At 38.5% G+C, this 20,199-nt stretch overlaps 1 protein-coding gene across 1 annotated transcript in view; it reads left to right on the forward strand.

Moving 5' to 3' along the window:
• Window positions 1–20,199, forward strand: part of MAP2K1 (mitogen-activated protein kinase kinase 1) — a 105,776-nt gene that overhangs the window by 40,199 nt on the left and 45,378 nt on the right. Inside the window, exons 2-5 of the mRNA XM_036736026.1 lie at window positions 4,612–4,822; window positions 8,157–8,303; window positions 18,048–18,125; window positions 18,759–18,810. Coding sequence (XP_036591921.1) covers window positions 4,612–4,822; window positions 8,157–8,303; window positions 18,048–18,125; window positions 18,759–18,810 — 488 coding nt within the window. The remainder of the gene's footprint in view (window positions 1–4,611; window positions 4,823–8,156; window positions 8,304–18,047; window positions 18,126–18,758; window positions 18,811–20,199) is intronic.

Below are 20,199 nucleotides of genomic sequence, written 5' to 3' on the forward strand. Positions count from 1 at the left end.
CTCATAAATATATGCCCATGGTTTTAGTGTGACAGTCTGTATACTTATTTCCACATTATAAAGTGTTCATTTCCTTCTCTAGTTACTAGGCATAGACAAGTTATGTCAGCAAGCATGTATTAAATGCCTACAGTGTGCCAGGCACTGTGCTAAATTCTGGGGAATTGAAAGAAAGGGAAAAAATTCCAGTCCCAGTTCTAAAGAAGCCATAGTCTAACAGGCAGAGACAACATGGAAATAACAGCGTACAAACAAGATATATCCAGGATAAATTGGAGGTAATCTTAGAGGGAAGGCACTAAGATTAAAACCATTCGGTCAGACGGTAAACTTTTATTAAACACCCACTAAATGCCAGGCACTGTGCTAAGCCCTCAGGATACAAAAAAAGGCAAAAGATAGGCCCTGCCCTCTTGGAGGTCACGGTCCAGTAGGGGAGACAATAAGCAAACAAATATGTATGAACTATATAAAGGTTAAATAGGAAATAATTAAAAGAGGGAAGGCACTAGAATTAAGAGGTGTTGGGAAAGACTTGCTGTATAAGATGTGATTTAGACATTTGAAGGAACCAGGGAAGGCAGTAGGCAGAGAGGAGGAGGGAGAGCATTCCAGGCCTGGAGGATGGTCAGAGAAAATAACCTGGAGCCAAGAGATGGAATGTTTCTCATGGAACATCAAGGAAGCCAGTGTCAGTAGATCAGAGTGTTTGGTAGGGAGTTCTAGGTATAAGAAGACTGGAAAAGCAAGAGGGGCCTGGGTTTTGAAGGGCTTTGAATTCCAAACAGAGGATCTTGTATTTGACCTTCGAAGTGATAGGTCCTCGTCCTTCTTGACCTCTTGGTACTATTCAACGCTATTGACCGTCTTCTTCTCCTGGATAATACTTTGCCCTCTCTGGGTTTTAGGCGTGATCTTGGTTTTCCTACTTGCGTGATGTCATCTTTTCAGTATCTATCCATGTCCTGCTTAGCCCAGTGCCTGGCATATAGTAAGTTCTTAATAAATACCTGTTGATTGATCTCACTACCTAACCAGCCTACCCTTTTTTTTTTTCCGATTATAAATTGCGTGGATAGTGTCCTTAGGTCCCTTTTTGTGCTCTTTCCGCCAGTCCACACTTTCTCCCTCTTTAACACGCCTATGGAAAGATATTTATTCACCCTGCTTTATAGCACAGCTACTTTCTCTCACAATTGAGTCTGCTTTGCTACCTGTTTTTCTTTTTTTTGCATGGTTTTTTGACAATGGCTGCTCATGCAAATCATGCCTTTGGCCGCCCACCTTTCTCCTTCAAGTTGACAGGTGTGTAGGTGCTCACAAAAGCATCACTGTCACTGTTCCCAAAAACAATTCTTAAACCTACTCCTGGGACTGATGATAAGTATAGAGATTAAAGCTTTTCCTCTGGAATTTGTGGAACTGAGCCATTTAGGATGGAATGTAATGCCTGGAAAGGATAACCATACCTGACTTAGCTACTCTGCAACTGTGTAAAGGGACTTACCTAGTTTCTTAAAGTTAACTCCAGGCTTGGCCTAATGCGCCATCAGAGTAGGTGAACATTTATGTAACGTGATTTGAGGGGAGATGGGGAGAGCCTCTTTGCTTAAAATATAATTCTCCACTTACTTTCCTACTTCTGTAGCTTCACTCCTGTAATTAGTGCTGGACTAGGGAGCTGGCTGACCAGTACTGAATCTGCCAGTAAGTAACTGGCTATTATATTGGGCAGGTTATTTACCTCTCGGGATCTCAATGTCCTGATGTATAAAATAAAGAGTTTAGGAAGCACTGAAGGGATTGTGGGAGGAAAAAGTTTCAGAAGCCCAGGACTAGGTGATCTCTAAGGATTCTTCCAGCCTTAACTTTTTTTTCTTTTTCTGTGTGATGATTCTTGAGTCTCTCTGCATCTCTATCTTTTCCTCCAAGCAATTAAGATCCTCCATACTAATGGTAATTTACCACTAGGCCCCAGGGAAGGGATGGTTTGGATTTGCACCAGCTGGGCAGCATTTGGCAACTAGCCAGGGCCCATTTGTGGTTAGTGGGGTTGGAAGGCACCATTGTTATGCTTGTCCCATTAATTATTAACACGTTGGGTATTCATTTCCATTTCTGCTTCGACCATTTATTTGACTAGCTTTTGAGAATTCTGTGTGCTCCATGGATTGGAGATAGCTTTGGGGTGTGGCAGAAAGAGCTCTGGACTGAGAGTCGAACTGGGTTCTGAGAGACCCAGTTATACAATTAACTGTGACCTTGGGCAGACTGTTTCCTTTCTGGGCCTCAGTTTCTTTTATGAAATGGGGGGATTGTATTTGAAGATCAGAGAGAGCCCTTGTAAGGCCCTTCCAGGGCTGACATTCTTTGATTGTATGTTACTTCCCTACTTAATCCATTGAGCTGCAAATGAAAGATTATAGATGATATGGAGTATTTAGGCTTAGCAGGTGGATGAGATAGAAGAGATACAAGTTCATGTTCATAGGCTCCGCCTTTTTCCATTTGTTTCACTTTGTCTGGTGTTTTCAGAGCACAAATGACAGCTCTTGGGTTTTTTCCCATTCTCCTAGTTTAAGCATATAATTTTCTTGTATCTCAGTGAACTGTGTTTACTGCAAGGCAGTCACGTGCATAATTCTTGCTAACAATGGTCTTATTTTATCTATGTTGTGGTGAACATGATAGAACTGGTCACAGCTGTTCTCTAGGTGGGTGTGGGTGTGCAGTGGAGGGAGGAGGGAAGGAGGTGGAGAGAATGAATGAGAATGGGAGGATATTACTGTACATTTTCTCCTCTCTTCTGACTTATGAGTCCATCTGCCCATTTCAGCTAGAACAGTGGACTGTTTGGGAACCTGAGGGCCCATGAGAGTGGGGGAACAGCTATAGAGTTGATTTGTCAGGTATTTGGGGCAGGGAAGGGAGGGTAGAAGGAGAGATGAAGCCAGGTAACTATTGGGGGCCCTCAAAGGCCATTTTATGACAGAAACTTTCTTATTCAGGCAATATTGTGTTTTTATTTTTTCTTTTTTGGAAAATTTAACTTTTCCTAGATTGAATTTTTAAATTTTCAGATATATTCATCATTCAAGAGCTTCTGTATCTGTTTAGTACTGATAATTTTGTTCCTTTACATTAATATAGTGCTTTTACCTTTTTAGAGTGATTTCCATCCATTTTCTTATCTGCTTCTCTTAATACCTCTGTGAAGGAGTATTATCCCCATTTTACAGATGGAGAAACAGTCTGGAGAGGTACAGTGACTTAGAAATCATAGAATCAGAATAGACCAAACAACTCCCCAGGTGTTTGACCGATGAGTAGGTTCCAATAAGAGAACTGACTTGCTCTAGATGTTGTAGTTAATACCAGAGCCATGAATAAAATCTAGGTACCCCCACTCTTGGTCCATTGTTTTTTCTATTATAGCAACAGCTCCCCCATCCACCTGTATTGTTATAGAAGGTTCCCTATCACTAGCTTTTAGCGTATGAGACTACTGACTGTTTCAGCTGTACAGTGGAAAAATACAAAGGTAGGAATGGAGGATAGTAGGGAGGGACCCAGACAAAGCCCAGGCCTAACTTTTTCTGCCTGACAGTGATATAATCACTCTCCCCTCATCTCTGCAAATGTTCTCAGCCAGAAAATGATTAAATTAGAATTCATTTCTCCTTGTCAGACATGCCAAGTAGGGAGTTGGGGCAACAACATAATGTATGATCATGAACTGCTCTGAGTCATTATTTTTGTATGTCTGCAGTATATCAGTACCAAGAACTCTCAGAGAGTTCTGCTTTTAACTTTGTATAAGAACAGTTCCTTTCTTTGCAAGTAATACATAATCTCTTTCTCACCTGGCTCTTGCTGGTGTTATTTTAATCTTTTTTCCATTTACCAGTTGTATTGAGCATCTCTTTCAACAGCTGCCTATAAAATCAGACTTTCCAGGTGGCCCTGCTGAGGTTTCCAAAGTGGCTATCACACAGCTAGTGAGATTCAGTCTGTATTTGATGAGTTTTTCAAAACATGGTGACAGTCTTCTTTTGTGGGTAGGATCTGGAAAAGAAATAGAACGAAAGTGCACACATGAGGAGCCCGCCAAACGCACACATATATTCACACACATCCCCGACACAAGGTAAAGGCCCCAGGCCAATTCTGCATAACCCATTAGAGTTTGTTTGACCACATTCCCCCTCCACCCTTAGGTACCCAGGGTAGAAAGTAATAAAATCAACATTGCTTTTCGATCAAGGATCTATCATTTTGTCCAGTGCTGTTTATTTGGTCCCAGGCATTGCCTTCAGCCTTGACTACTCCTAGAATCCTAAGATGTTAGAGCTGAATGTCATCTTAAGGATCATTTAATCCAATCTCCTTGTTTTCGGTGACTTATCTGAGGTCACATACTAGCAGAGACCAGGGTAGAGCCTGAGATTCCTGACTCCGAAGCCAGGGCTTTTTCCTATGCTGTTGTCCTTCCTCTGCCTAAGAGAAGAAGTAGACCTCTTACTGATTTCAGTTTATTTTCCAGTAAAACCAATGGGCTTTCTCACTGGGAGAATTCTCATTGTTTCTGTGTCTGTCTCCTCTTTTGGGCAGGACTAACCTTGAGGCTCTGCAGAAGAAGCTGGAGGAATTAGAACTCGATGAACAGCAGCGCAAGCGTCTGGAGGCTTTTCTCACCCAGAAACAGAAAGTGGGCGAGCTGAAGGATGATGACTTTGAGAAGATCAGTGAACTGGGAGCTGGGAATGGTGGTGTGGTGTTTAAAGTTTCCCACAAACCCTCTGGCCTAATCATGGCGAGGAAGGTGAGCTTTGTGGCTTCCTGAGCTGGAGGTACTTTAAGATTCTCGCTCAGCTTGTCATCCCTCCGTGAAACCTTTCTTGATCCTGTGGTAATGATCCCCCTCACTCCAAACTGGACTTCACATAACACTTTGGCACTTCTTTTATACATATAACAATAATACAAAATACATGATATCTGTGCATGTCATTTCCCCCTACTCTAAGCTCTATAATGGGTAGGGAGCATGTCTTAACTAACTTTTGTACATTAGGGGACTTAAGTCCAGAGATCTGGCTGGCTCCACATCCCAGGTCATTCCATACGCCTTTGATCTTCCTGAAAACTTCAATAATAATATTGGGGGGTGGGGATTCTAATGAAAAACACCCTGGGTTAGGAGTCAGGGTACCTGGATTTTTAGTCATGGCTCTGATATTAACTACAACACCTTGAGCAAGTGCCTGAGGAACCTGCGGCCTCGAGGCCACAAGTTGCCTACCCTAGCCTAGGATGTACTTCTGCATATGTTCTTAATGCATATTTTGGTAAATTGAATTAGATCTATCCTTTGCTCCCTTTCTTCCTGCTTTTGTGGGCTAGCAGTCTATTTATTTACTGTGACAGGCATTTTACTTAGTTGCTGTTGTCCATTCTAGGAAAAGTCCCTTCCAAACATCTTGCACATTGTGATCATATTAATATTCTGGAAACACAGATGTTGTAAACCTTTACCCCTAACTAAAATACATATACTTAATACACAGGAAAATACATATAAAACTAACCATCCAGTGAGCCCTTCGTTTTTTCCAGAATAAAGCCCATATTCCTTTGCTTGGTATTTGAGACCCTTACTAATAGGTCCCATTTTTTCACCACTTAATAGTATTTTTTTTCCAATTAACATTCACTTTTATAAGATTTTGACTTCCAAATTTTTCTCCCTCTTCTCCCCACTTCCCCAAGACAGCAAGCAATCTGATTTAGGTTATGCACGTACAATTATATTAAATATATTTCCACATTAGTCATGTTGTGAAAGAAGAATCAGAACAAAAGGGAAAAACCACAGGAAAGAAAAAAACAAAAAACAGGTAAAAATAGCATGCTTCCATATGCGTTCAGATTCCATAGTTCTTTCTCTGGATGTGGATAGCATTTTCCATCATGAGTGTTTTAGAATTGTCTTGGATCATTGTATTGCTGAGAATAGCAAAGTCTATCATAGTTCATCTCACAGTGTTGCTGTTACTGTGTACAATGTTCTGGTTGTGCTCACTTCACTCAGCATCAGTTCATGTAAGTCTTTCCAGGTTTTTCTGAAATTTGCCCGCTCATCATTTCTTTTTTTTTCTTTGATATCCTGATACTGTATTGAAGTTATTGTTTCAATTTTGTAGTTGCATCTCTAGAATTCCATAAATAAATCACCATGTAATCTAAAAAAGTAATCATCTTGTTTCCTCTTGTCATGTATATTCCCTAGATTTATTTTTCTTTTTTAAAAATTAATTCGTTTATTTTTAGTTTTCGACATTCACTTCCATAAGATTTTGAGTTCTAAATTTTCTTCCCCACCTTCCCTTCCCTTCTCCCCAAGACAGCATGCAATCTGATGTAGGCTTCACATATACATTCATATTAAGCATATTTTCACATTAGTCATGTTATGTAGAAGAATTAGAAACAATAGGAGGAACCATGAGAAAGAAGAAGCAAAAAAAAAAAAAGAGAGAGAGCAAATAATGTGCTTCAATCTGCATTCAGACTCCATAGTTCTTTCTCTGGATGTGGATAGCATTTTCTATTGTGAGTCTTTTGGAGTTGTCTTTGATCTTTGCATTGCTGAGAAGAGCTAAGTCGGTCAAAGTTAGTCATCACATAATATTGCTGTTACTGTGTATAATGTTCTGGTTCTGCTAACTTTATTCAGCATCAGTTCATGTAAGTCTTTCCAGGTTTTTCTGAAATCTGCCCGCTCCTCATTTCTCATAGCACAATAGTATTCCATTATATTCATATACCACAGCTTGTTTAGCCATTCTCCAATTGATGGGCATCCCTTCAATTTCCAATTCTTGGCCACCAGAAAAAGAACTGCTGTAAATATTTTCTGTACGTGTGGGTCCTTTTCCCATTTTTATGATCTCTTTAGGATACAGATCTAGTAGTGGTATTGCTGGATCAAAGGGTGTGCACAGTTTGATAGCCCTTTGGGCATAGTTCTAAATTGCTCTTCAGAATGGTTGAATCAGTTCACACCTCCAACAATGCATTAGTGTTCAATTTTCCCCCCATCTTCTCCAACATTTATCATTTTCTCTTTCTGTCATGTTAGCCAATTGGAGAGGTGTAAGGTGGTGCCTTGGAGTTTGGCCCCATTTTTACTATCCACCCATCTCTCTCACTGCTCCCCAGCACATCCTCTACTCCAGCTAGGCCAGCCTTTTCACTCTCTCCCAAATATACCATTCTCATTACTGCCTTTCTGCCTTTAGTCCAGTCATTCTGTAAATATAGCCAAGTCTTATCCATCTTAGAAGGTTGAGATAAATCTCAGCCTCCTTCAAGAAGCCTTCTCAGACTACTGCGGCCCACATAATAACTTACTATCTTTTCCATTCATTTGATAGTTAACTAATAGTAAGAGATAGTGTATGATTAACTTTCATGTATGTGTTTTGACTCTGTAGCTAAATTGAAAGCCACTGGAGGGCAGGGACTGTAGTTTGTATTTCTTTAGTTTCCTCCCTACCGCGTGCCTAGCAGCATGTCACACATAGTAGATTCTCAGCAAATATTTGTTGAATGAGTATGTATTGAGTGGACTTAGCATTAAAGCAAAAGAAAGGTTACTGAGGAGGAAGTTAGGCATTTCTTGCATTTTCTGTAGTTTAGAGTAAAGTGAGTGTGTGGCCTTGAACAAATCCTAACAAAATACTCTCAGTCCAAGGGGAAGCCCTAGGTAGCTTGAATCTACTCAGAGGTTCCCTATTCCCCTTGCCTTATAAATAGAACTAGGGAACCATTCCCCAGCTGCATCGAATGAACACTTCTGGTTCCATATCTCTTGTGGGAGAGGTTGTCCTTCAGCCCCTTTCCTGCCTCCCCACCCCCACCTTGATCTCTGCCCAGGTCTTCAGAATGTAGTAGCACAGCCTGCATTCCTTTAGTTATGGCTCATTCAGTCACAAACACGAACCTTGGCTTTGTGTGCTTTAATATTTGGTGCTTTGGGTGGGTGGAACATGTTTATGAAACCTTGCCTTTTTCCTTTTTTTTTTCTTTTCTTCCTATTAAGAGCTTCAGCAGTTATGAAGGTGATTCCAAGTTGTTGTCATTGTTTTTAACAGCTAATTCACCTGGAGATCAAACCAGCAATTCGGAACCAGATTATACGGGAGCTGCAAGTCCTGCACGAGTGCAACTCTCCATATATTGTAGGATTTTATGGGGCCTTTTATAGTGACGGAGAGATCAGTATCTGCATGGAGCACATGGTAAGTAGTTGGCTTTTCTAGTGGGACCAGGAGGCAAGCTCTAGCTAGATCACTGGCGTAGGGAGGTGCTAGGCTCTGCCACTATCTATATGTCCTTGCTCTGGCCATCAGTAAGAGGTGGAAGAATTGGTTCTCATCATGCCCTCTTGTTTGCTCTCTTTCTTTCCCAGGACATAATTTTGTTATTTAGGGGAAATGTTGACATGAACGAAGTACTTGGGAGAATCAGCATTAAATAGCTTCTGGTTCCATCTCTATTTTGCAGAGCTTCTCCATTCCCCTCTTAGTTATATTTCTGAAGTTCTGTGGGCTAGCACTGACCTGGGGGAAGAAGTCTTTGATCACACTAGAATGAGGAAAGATCCTCTCTGGTCAGTTTTGTAGTTTTGGTGTTTGTTTTTTTAATTCTCTCAGTATTTTAAATGATCAAGATGTTCTGTATGGATTCTTCCAGACATCTGTCAGCTTTTGTTGGTGCCATATGGAAGGTAGATTCTGGAAGCATTTTCTATGCATCTACAGGTTATTCAGAATACTCCGCCTTGATTATCCAGGAGGGAGGAAGTTTTCTGTGGAAATAGATCCTTAGTTCAGTAGTTGTTGCACACGTTCTCTCCCCTAGTAGTAGCAATCCTGTATGGGAAAACATGTAAGCACACTTCTGTTTTAATAACATGAAATGATGATTTTTTATTATTCAGCTTGACCTTAACCTTCCCTTGGGATGGTAGAGGGAGTGAGAATCATTTCTTGTCCTTTTGTTTCCTTATGTACCTTTTGTTTGTAACAAAATCTCCAACCCTGGCATGTAAAAGTTTTGATGCAAATGTGTGAATGATACATGGGGACCTGGAAACTGAAGTGGGAAGGAAGGTGATGATCATGAGCCAGGAACAGGAAAGGCAAGAGTAACCTCCCTTCCCTTTAGGCGCTGCCAGGAAGATGGAAGGTGTGTGTTCTGACCGGAGATTCAGAGCCAGCCAGATTTCTGGGCTTTAGTCCTCTCAAAAATAAAATGAGAGAATTAGTCTTGATTATTCTGGTTCTAAGAGGCACTGTTTCCAAAACTACAGTTGTGATAGTTACCTTGTATTCCACCCTGCTTAGCCCACATGTGGTGTATTAGTTGGGGCAGCTACATTTTAGGAAGGATACTGGTAAGTTAAAGAGCAACGAGAGGGGAGTTTTTGGATCACATGACCAACAAGATGGCAGGCTAGACATTTTCTCTGGTACTCAGCACCTCTCAGACCTCTCTGAAGTAGCAAGTGTATACAAGAGATAAAGCAACTTCATATTTCTGTATTGCCCAGGACAACAAAAAACACTGATGAGGTAACGGTCTGATGAACCAACATTAAAAAGGCTAATTCCCAATTCTAACTTACTCTGCTCAACGTACTGGGCTAGATGCTGAAGAGGACACAATGAAGTATGAGATGATAATGATAATCGTGATACTTAATCTTTATGTAAAGCTGGGGTTCTCAGCCTGGCATCCAGGATCCTGTTTAAAACATTTTGATAATTGAATTTCAGTATCATTAGTTTTCTTTGTAATCCTCTGTATTTTATTTTATGCATTTAAAAAACTGTTCTGAGAAGGGATTGTTTAGGTCTCCATGACACAAAAATCTTAACCGTGTCATGTAGAGCTTTGAGGTTTGCAAAGAGATTCACAGATAATCTCATTTGATCCTCACAGCAATCCTATGAGAGGTGGGTGCTGTTTTTATTCCTGTTTTACAGATGAGGAAACTAAGACTAAGAGAGGTTGTGACTCAATTGCCCAGGGTTTTGTTGTTATTCAGTTGTTTTCAGTCATGTCTGACTCTTTGTGACCCCATTTGGAGTTTTCTTGGCAAAGATTCTGGCGTGGTTTGCCATTTCCTTCTCCAGCTCATTTTACAGATGAGGAACTGAAGCAAACAGGGTTAACCTGACTTTCCCAGGGTCACGCAGCTAGTTCAGTGTTTGAGGGATGATTTGAACTCAGGCCTTCCAGATACCATGTTTCCTTCTCTATCTACTGTTCTACCTAGCTGCCTGAATGAGATTTGGCCCCTACCATTGCAGAACTTACAGTCTAGTCGTAGCTTCTTTTGTGACTCTACTTCTCACTGAAGTCAGTTTTTTTCGACGCTGGGAAATTAATCATTGGTGGCTTTGCTGAGATCATAACATCTGGACATAATAGCTAATGATAATTATAGCCAGTATTTATATAGCACCTGCTCTATTCTAGGTACTATGCTAAGAGCTTTACAATTACTATCTCGTTTGATCCTCACAACAATTCTGGGAAGTAGTTGAGTGATCTGAGGCAGTCAGGGGTTTTTCGTGAATACGTGAATTATTTGACCTTATGCCTTTTCTTGAGAGTATCAGAAATAACCCTTGTGGATAATCTCTGGTCCCCTCCATCTCCGAAGGGAAGCCAAAGAAAAGTTTTGTGGGAGAAACAGGGCTGTCTTGTGCCATGTCATCAAAAGTTAAGGATGCGGCCAAACATCAAAAACCTGTAATGGCCTTTAGCTGTAAATTTGCTTTAAGTCCTTCCAGACCCTGTTTCTTTTTGCCGTATCAGAATAATGAATTGTGTAAGTTTAACTTCTGTGTAAAAGGCTTTCTGCTTTTTATTGTCTTAAATTTGCTTTTTCATATATCTGTGAAAGTTTTGGTTTTTACAGTTGGTTTTCACAGGATTTCATGAACAAGTAAGCATGTGTTCAATCTTTTATCTCCTACATGATTTTGGAGGCTACTCTCTCTACTTCTGTCCTTCCATGTGGAGAATACAGAGTCTTTGATGGGGTATGAGCCTCTCCCATTAGTCATACCTAGAGGTCTGTTAGTTTTTATGGGGATATGGTTTCTTTAGTACAGTCAGTACAAGATGTCCTGGATCAAATGCCCCAAGACAGAAGACATGTCATGCATAACCCTGTGGATGAGGTTGATCCTGCACGATAAGTGTCCAGGATTGGGATACCATAGCAAAGGCTAGGAGGGCCAGGCAGAATCAGGTTAGGGCTAAACAGTGACTCATTCTGATCCAAAAAACATAGAAATAATGTGGTCAAGTTAAACTCTGTGTCATATTTGGGCAGACAGCAAACTAGTACCCAGGCATCAGACAGGCAAGAGAATCCAGAAGCTAAGAAGAAGATCTAGGGGGTCTTCACACATGAGAAGAACAGAATGGAAGTAAAGAGGGACGCTTATTTGTGACCTTGATAGCCTAAGCAATCATTCTTCAACCCTAGAAGCTTGTAGAAAATTGAGGCTCAGAGAAGTATCTTGTCCCAACTCGCACAGCTCTTCTGCGGAAGAGGTATGACTAGAACCCAGGTCTTGCCTCCAGCCTAATGTTCTGCACTATGTTACACTTTGGATGACAGAAATAATTTTTATATTTTTAAAAATTTTTTATTATTGTTTATAATTAGTTTATTTTTAGTTTCCAACATTCACTTCCATAGGATTTTGAGTTTTAAATTTTCTCTCTCTTCTTTTCCTCCCCCATCTCCAAAACAGCGTGCAATCTGATATAGGCTGTACTTATACATTCTTATTAAACATATTTTCACATTAGTCCTGATGTAAAGAAGAATTAGACCTAATAGGAGGAACCATGAGAAAGAAGAAACAAAACATTTCATTTGCATTCAGACTACAGAATTACTTCCGTCTCCTTTTAGACTCCAGAGTTCTTTCTCTGGATGTGGATAGCATTTTCCATTGTGAGTCTTTGGGAGTTGTCTTAGATCCTTGCATTGCTGAAAAGAGCTGAGTCTATTAAAGTCAGTCATCATACAGTGTGGCTGTTACTATGTACAGTGTTCTGATTCTGCTCATTTCACTCAGCATCAGTTCATATAAGTCTTCCCAGGTTTTTCTGAAGTCTGCCTGCTGTCATTTCTTATAGCACAATAATTTTTTTTAAAATAACCATTGTCCTCTTCTCCCTTTCTTTAATTTCATCCTTGGCTTCAATTAGGAATTCAACCACTGCCATTCAGAATATTTCATCCTTTGACATTTCTTGGTTCTCTTTGCAACCTAGAAAAATACCTGGTGTCTTCAGTTTATTTAGAACTTACTGTGTAAGTGCTTGATTGATTTATCTCAGAAGAGAGTTGCAATAACACTTTCCAGTCTGAGTTTTCGGACAATTTCTGTGTTAGAACTTGGCTTATGGAATCTTTCAATGCTACAAAGTCTTGCTCCAGTGGTGAAACTGGGACTCATCTCATAAGTAGATGGTTCTATTGTAAGAGTTTTTGAACTAATATTTTCATAAAGCATTTGCTGCTTTTATAGAAAACCTTCACAAAGGTACTATTAACTTAGATTATAATTAGCTGCTAAAAATAAGTACAATTTAGGCAGCTTTATTCTTTCTACTCAGCAAGGCCCTTAGCAACAGTGATATAGAATTGGAAAGGTGGGAAGGTTAGCATAGTCAGCTCTTGATTCTCATTGTGACTTATCCAACAGATCTTTCTTTTGACTTCATCATGACATTGTAACCTCTTCACTTTGAGCCATTTCTTTTAGAGGCAGCTAGATGGCCCAGTGGATGGGATACTGGATCTGGAGTGAGGAAGACCAAAGTTTAAATCCTTTCAAGTGTAAAATGGGGATAATAATAGCATAACTACCTGGACTGTGGAGAGAATAAAATGAGATAATGTTTGTAAAATGCTTAGCACAGTGCCTGACACATAGTAGGTACTTAATACTTGTTTCTTTCCATCTTTCCTCCCTTCCTTTCTTTCTTGACATTGTCATTATTTCTATTTATAATCCAGAAAAGAGTTAAAGGAAGGAATGCCAGATATCTTTTTGATTTAAAAAAATTTTTTTTTGTCATTCTCTACATAACATTGATATAATTTGCTCCCCTTCCACATCTGATTTTTCATGCTTCTCCTCAAAATAAAAATTGTATCAAATAAGTATATTAAAGCAAAACAATTCTATAGACATTGGTCATATCCAGAATTGTATCTCATTCTGCAGTTTGCGTTCATCACACCTCTTCAGTCTCTAATGAAGCTTGATGGTTTTGTTAATTAGTATTCCTAAGTCAGTGTTATTGTTTTTTGCAGTATAAATTACTGTATAAATTATTCTCTTGCTTCTGTTTATTTCACTCTGTGTTAGTTCATACAAATCTTTCCAGATTTCTTTGAACTCAGCCCATTCCTTTCATTCTTTCTTATGGGGTACAATACTATCCTCTTACATTTATATGCCATAATTTATTCAAACCTTCCCTCCAAATTTTTCCAGTTCTTTGCTACACTAAAAGGTACTGTTATAAATATTTCTGTACATATGGCTACTTTCTTTTTTGTCATTGACCTTTGGGGTATAAATTGAGTAGTATTATCACTGGGTCAAAGGATATGCACAGTTTAGTGATTTTTGAGATATAATTCTAAATTGCTTTCCAGAATTGATGGAACTTTCACAGGTCCACCAACAATGGCCTAGTGCCCATTGTCATTCTTTTTTTTGGTTGTCTTTGTCAGTTTAGTGGGTACGAAGTGAGATTTCAGAGTTGTTTTAATTTGAATTTATTATATTATTAATGATTTGGAGCATTTTATATGGCTGTTGATAGCTTACATTTCTTTTTTTTCCCACTTAGTAGTATTTTATTTTTTCCAATTACATGGAAAAATAGTTTTAACATCCATTTTTATAAGGTTTTAAGTTCCAAATTTTTCTTCCTCCCTCCCTAAGACAAACAAGCAATCTGATGTAGGTTATACATGTACAATCATGTTAAACATATTTCCACATTAGTCATGCTGTGAAAGAAGAATCAGAACAAAAGGGGGAAATCATGAGAAAGAAATGAACAAAAAACAAAAGCGAAAATAGTATGTTTCTATCTGCATTCAGACTCCATAGTTCTTCCTCTGGATGTGCATAGCATTTTCCATCATGAGGCTTTTGGAATTATCTTGGATCATTGTATTGCTGAGAGGAGTTCAGTCTATCATAGTTGATCATTGTGTGATATTGTTGTTACTGTGTACAATGTTCTCCTGGTTCTGCTCACTTCACTCAGCATCAGTTCGTGTAAGCTTTCCCAGGTTTTTCTGAAATCTACCTGCTCATCATTTCTTATAGCACAATAGTATTCTATTACATTCATATACCACAACTTGTTCAGTTATTCCCCAATTGATGAGCATCCCCTCAATTTCCAGTTCTTTGCCAACACCAAAAAAAAGGATAGCATGCATTTCTTAAAGGATTCTTTGCATATCATTTGAGCATTTCTTTATTGGGGATTGACGTTTGTTCTTATATATTTGAGTCCCATTTTCTATATATCTTGGAATTGAGAGCTGTATCTGAGAAACTTGCTGCAAATATTTTTTCCCCGTTAATTTTTTCTCTTCTAATTTTGCCTGTATTGTTTTGTTTCTGCAGAAGCTTTTCAATTTATTGTAATCATAATTGTCCATTTTATGTCTTGTGTTCTCTATCACTTGTTTGGTTCCATACCTGTGAAAAATCTCCTCTGATTTTTCCATTTGTTTGTTATGTGACTTTTTATGCCCAGGTCATGTATCTATTTGGATTTTGTTGTGGTATATGGTATGAGGTGTTAGCGTAAAGCTAATTTCTATCTGACTGACAGGTCTCCAGTTTTCCCAGGAGTTTTTGTTTAATATTAAGTCCTTACCTGGGTCTTTAGGTTTATCAAGCACTATGTTGCTGTGTTCATGTACTTCTATATCTTGTATACTAATCTATCCCATTGATCAACTTTTCTATATTTTTAACCAATGCCAAAGGGTTTTTGATGATTATAGTTAGAGATCTGGTACCACTTACCTTTACTTCCAATTTTTCTTGTTGTTGTTATTTCCTTTGAGATTCTTGACATTTACTTCGTCCACATACATTTATTATATATTTTCTATCTCTGTAAGGTTATCCTTTGTTAGTTTCATTTGGCATTAAATAAGTAAATTAATTTATTATTTTTTTTTATATATTGGCTCAGCCTATCCTAGGTGGCACAGAGGATAGAGTTGGAGTCAGGAAAGCTCATCTTCCTAAGTTCAAATCTGGACTCAGACACTCACTAGCTAAAAAGTCACTTAACTGTTTGCCTCAGTTTCCTCAACTGTCAAATGAGCTGGAGAAGGAAGGGCAAACCACTCCAGTATCTTTGCCAAGAAAACCCCAGATGGGGCTTCAGACACAATTGAAAAGGATTGAACAACAAAGTCCATGAACAGTTAGTATTTCTTCAATTACTTAGGTTTGTATTCATTTCTTTTTTTTGTATTTATTTCGATAAAGAGTATTTTGTAGTTGTATTTTATAATTGCTAAATGCGTCATGGTAGGTAGACTGCCAAATATTTTATATATTTAGGATTATCATGAATGGAATTTTTCTTTCTCTCTTCCTGCTGGGTTTTATTGTTAGTATACAGAAGAACTGATGATTTCTATGGATTTATTTTATATCATGCTATTCTCTTGTATTAATACTTAACTATTCTGTATTATTTGTATTTAGTCTCCTTATAATTATCCCATATCTGCTTATCTGTGCATTTGTCTTTCCTATTTAAATGTAAACCATTTGTTAGTAGGGAATTGTTTAATTTTTGATGTATTATCTCCATTGCCTAGCACATAGTAGGTGCTTAGTAAATGATTGCTTGTTCATCTTTTTCCGTCTGGTCTTGAGGCTTTTTTGTGGCAGAATTCATTTATGATTTGTTTAATTGTTTTGGCTGGGTCTCTTAAGTTTTCTGTTTCTTTTTATACCAATTTAGGTATTTTATTTTATTTTTATTATTAATTAAGATTTTTTATTTTCAGTTTACAAAACTCAGTTCCACATGTTTTTGAGTTCCAGATTTTCTTCCCTCCCTCCCCCTCCAAGATGGCATGAAATCTGACATATCTTCTACATATAACTTCACATTGAACTTATTTACACAATAGTCAAGTTATAAAGAAGAAGGGTATTTTATTTTTTTAAAAAGTAGTTATCCATTTCATCAAAATTTTCCATTTTGTTGGCATATAACTGGGCAAAATAATTTCTGGTACTTTATTTTTTTCTTGTGAATTTTTTTTTATTTCTGATCTTTAAAAAAATCAGATGAGCAGTTTATGTCAGGAAATCAGCTCCTGGTTTTACTTATGAATTTAATGGGTTATTTTTTGTTGTTTTTTTGTTTTTTAATCTCTTCTTTGATTCACTGCTTCCATTGTCAAGGTGATAGCTTAAAGCAGGAGTGGGGAACCGGTGGCCTCGAGGCCACAGGTGGCCTTTTAGGTTCTCAATTGCAGCCCTTTGACTGAATCCAAAGATCACAACAAATCCTAGAGGGCCACTTAGAGGCCGCAGGTTCCCCACCCCTGGCTTCAAGAATAATTTGGGCCATCTCTATTTAGGCTGCAAGTTTTAATCAGTTTAATGCAGCATATCCATTCCTGAGCTTGCAGTGAGGAACAAGAGGCATTGAGACGCTGGATCAAGATAGCAAAGCTGGATGCTCTACATCCTGTCAGATCACAGTGGGACCTTATGATTTTGTTTTAAAAGTGCAACATTTCTTGACTTGTGTGTTAGTATAGGCATAAAAGACAGTCATAGTGAGGAACAATAGCTGGGTAGCCATAGTGTTCCACTGATATCTAAGACATATTAAAAGACCTAGTGGAAGACCTCTGCTGTGTTGGGTGAGTGTGGAAGGACATGGACAGATATTGCATAGAATAAATGAGAAGGCACAGGTGAGTTGTGTGTAATTTGTGTTATTTCTGATGACATTACAAATTGATTTAAAAAAATATCATTCCTAGAGTCTCAGGCCCACCTTTATATTTAAGTACAAAAGTACCAAGCAGCAGTGTTTGGGTTTATTTGGGGTTTTTGTATCATGGCTTCCTTCTGTGGCTTCACTTTATTGAGTGTTAACTTGCTGCTGTTAAGCCCTGAGCATGATTGGACAAGAGCACAGCTGACTGACTAACTTGACTGGTCATGTTCACAATTTTTGTTGATCGCTATAAGATCGATCTGACTTTAGAGATTTTTGAGATCTGACAGCCTATGGCAGGCTAATCTGATCATTTTAACTGTCTTCATAATCAGTAGCCTACTTTTAAGACCTCTTTGCTGCATGGAAGGACTATAAGCTCTTGCAGTCATGGGACCTTGAAGATTTAAATCTACAGAATGGAACTGCTGTGCTTTATTGTAAGCCTGGTATTTAGCATGATGCCCCATATGTATAGTGGGGGTTCAGTTGTTAATGATAATTACCGTCTCAGTGATCACATTAAGGCCTTAGGAAAATTTTGTCATCTTTAAGAATTGTGTCTGTTTCTTAGGATCATTTTGGAAATGGTTATTATTTGGAATTCACTGGGTTTATCATCATTGATTCATAAATTGTTTTATTATTGTCTTAATGTGTTTAAATCTTATATTTTTTAATTTTTCGTGTGTATACGTCTTACATCCTTAACTAGATGGTACGTTCATGACAGAAGAGACAGTGTATATTTCTCTATCTATAGCACCTGACCTGTTTGTCAGTTAGTACATTTTTTGGTTGTCTGATCAATTGAGAAGAACAAAAAGACATTTGTCTTCATCTAAAAGGAATGTTTGCTTTGCATTTCCTTCAGCCTGTCTGAAACATAGTTGGAAACAAATCACCGAACGCTGTCATTTTATTCTTAGGACGGAGGATCTTTGGACCAGGTTCTTAAGAAGGCTGGAAGAATTCCTGAGCAGATCTTGGGGAAAGTTAGCATTGCTGTAAGTATTTGTCTCCCTTGCAGTTTTGCTTGAGGTAGTGAATAAAGACAAGGAGGAAGTAGGCGGTAAGGTGAAGAAAAAAGGCTCTTGAAAGGCTGGCCTTTGACCTTGCTAGCTGCCATAATGAATGTCTGTCTCTGTTTTTGTCTAATCTGTGTGTCTCTCTCTATTCCTGTGTGACTTTCCCTTTTTAAAACTTTGTGTGTTGCAAATAAAAGTGAATTCTCTTTCTGGAGATAAGTTACAGAATTTTTCTTAGTCTGACCATACTTTCAGCACCAGAGAGAATGAGTGTTTTGTACTCTTTCTTTCTTGGTGTATTCATCTATTCCCATGGCTTAATTATTACCTCAATTCAGTTGACTTCCATATCTTTATCTCCATCCTCACTTTCTGCCCAGTTTGATATTTCTAGCTGCCTGCTTGATATTGCCACATGTCAACATGCACCTCGCACCCAGCAAATCCTCAAACCTTCTCCCTCTCCCTCTTTCCTTCTCTCGTTTATCATCTTTGCTTAATATTGTATTGCTGGCTAACATCTCTCGGATCATTTAAACTTAGTGGTATTGAACTTATTTTTGTACTTATTTTATTTTTTCAACATAAATATCCATATTTCTTCTCTTCTAGGTAATAAAGGGTCTTACATATCTGAGGGAGAAGCATAAGATAATGCACAGAGGTAAGGCTTATATTTGAAAGATACATTGTTTTAATTTCTAGTAAAAAAATGTCTTAAAATACCTAGTCTTAAAATGTTAACATTTTTTCTGTGACTGCTTAAGATAGTTTGTTAGAATGAATAAATATATTGTAACCTTTTTTAGTCATTGATACCTGTGAACTTTCTGGAACACGAAGGAGTAGTAAGGGAGCATGGGAGGAATACTTGTATTCAGCCAACCTTCTCTCTCTAGCAATATTACATATTTATAAACACTTAACTGCCCTTATCTTCTTTCTCTAGTGGAAAGGCTGTGAGGAAACCCAGGATATTGCCCCATGCCAGTCACAATATATTGTTTGGGAAGTAGGTTCTAGTACTGTGCTAATAAAGTAGGCCAGAATTATAGGTTTGGTCTGTGTGTCATCCGGTTAGCTAGATTGTATCTTCTAGATTATCTAATTATCTGTCTAGATTGTATCTTCTCCAGCCAGCTGTCTTGCAAGTGCATGCCACTGGTCATAACGGGGACAAGGGAGAAAGAGAACATGTATGCCTTAGGGTGGGTAGATATTTCCTACTCAAAAAAAAAAAGGTTCACGGAACACATGATGCTGAGGCTAGGTTAGTGGCATCTTCAAGTGCAAAAGACAGAATATTAATTATGATGAAGTACTGGTTTTTCTGAGATGGAGGCTGGAGGTGAACAAGGAAGACTGGAATTGCAGTCCTTTTTGAGGACTTTAATGCCATTTTACTTATATCTGATTAGGCTGTGCTTCATTTTTCCTTCCCCCAAACCCTGTCTCAGTTTGATAGCATCACTTTTCCAGAAAGGAAAATTGTAGAATCTTAGTGTTGAAAAGGCTCTAGGAAACCCAAACCCTTTGTAAAGCTGACTATCCTGTATAGCTTCCCCTGGCAAATGTCATCCAGCTTCTTCTTGACAGAGAAACTGAGGCAAGGAACTCAACTCTTGTAGTGAGGCAGTCCATTCTAAAGTCCTTGGCTCTGTCAAATGGTTCAGCATCAGATATGGTTATGGTTTTATTTATTTATCTATATTAGTGCAACCACTGCACTCTGAGGACCATGTGGCCTTACTGATTTGCAGCTGAAACTTCCCCTATGTGTGGCAGAAGTTGTCTTACTCATTTTGTATCCCAAGCTCAGAACTTTGCACATAGGAAACATTTCATAAATGGTTTTTTGTTCATGCATTCCTTTATTGGTCAGTCAATAATACCGTGTGCCAGGTACTGTGCTAAACACTAGGAATACGAGAAAAAGAAGACAGTGACCACCCTCAAGGAGCTTACATTCCAGAAGGTAACTAGAAAAGTGGGGAAGTCTGGCTGCAACTCTTGCAGTGGTAAGAAATGAAGAGGCTAGCTGACCTGGGCACAT

This window comes from Trichosurus vulpecula, chromosome 8 (assembly GCF_011100635.1).
Source record: "Trichosurus vulpecula isolate mTriVul1 chromosome 8, mTriVul1.pri, whole genome shotgun sequence".
In the NCBI taxonomy this organism is placed as follows: Eukaryota; Metazoa; Chordata; class Mammalia; order Diprotodontia; family Phalangeridae; genus Trichosurus; species Trichosurus vulpecula.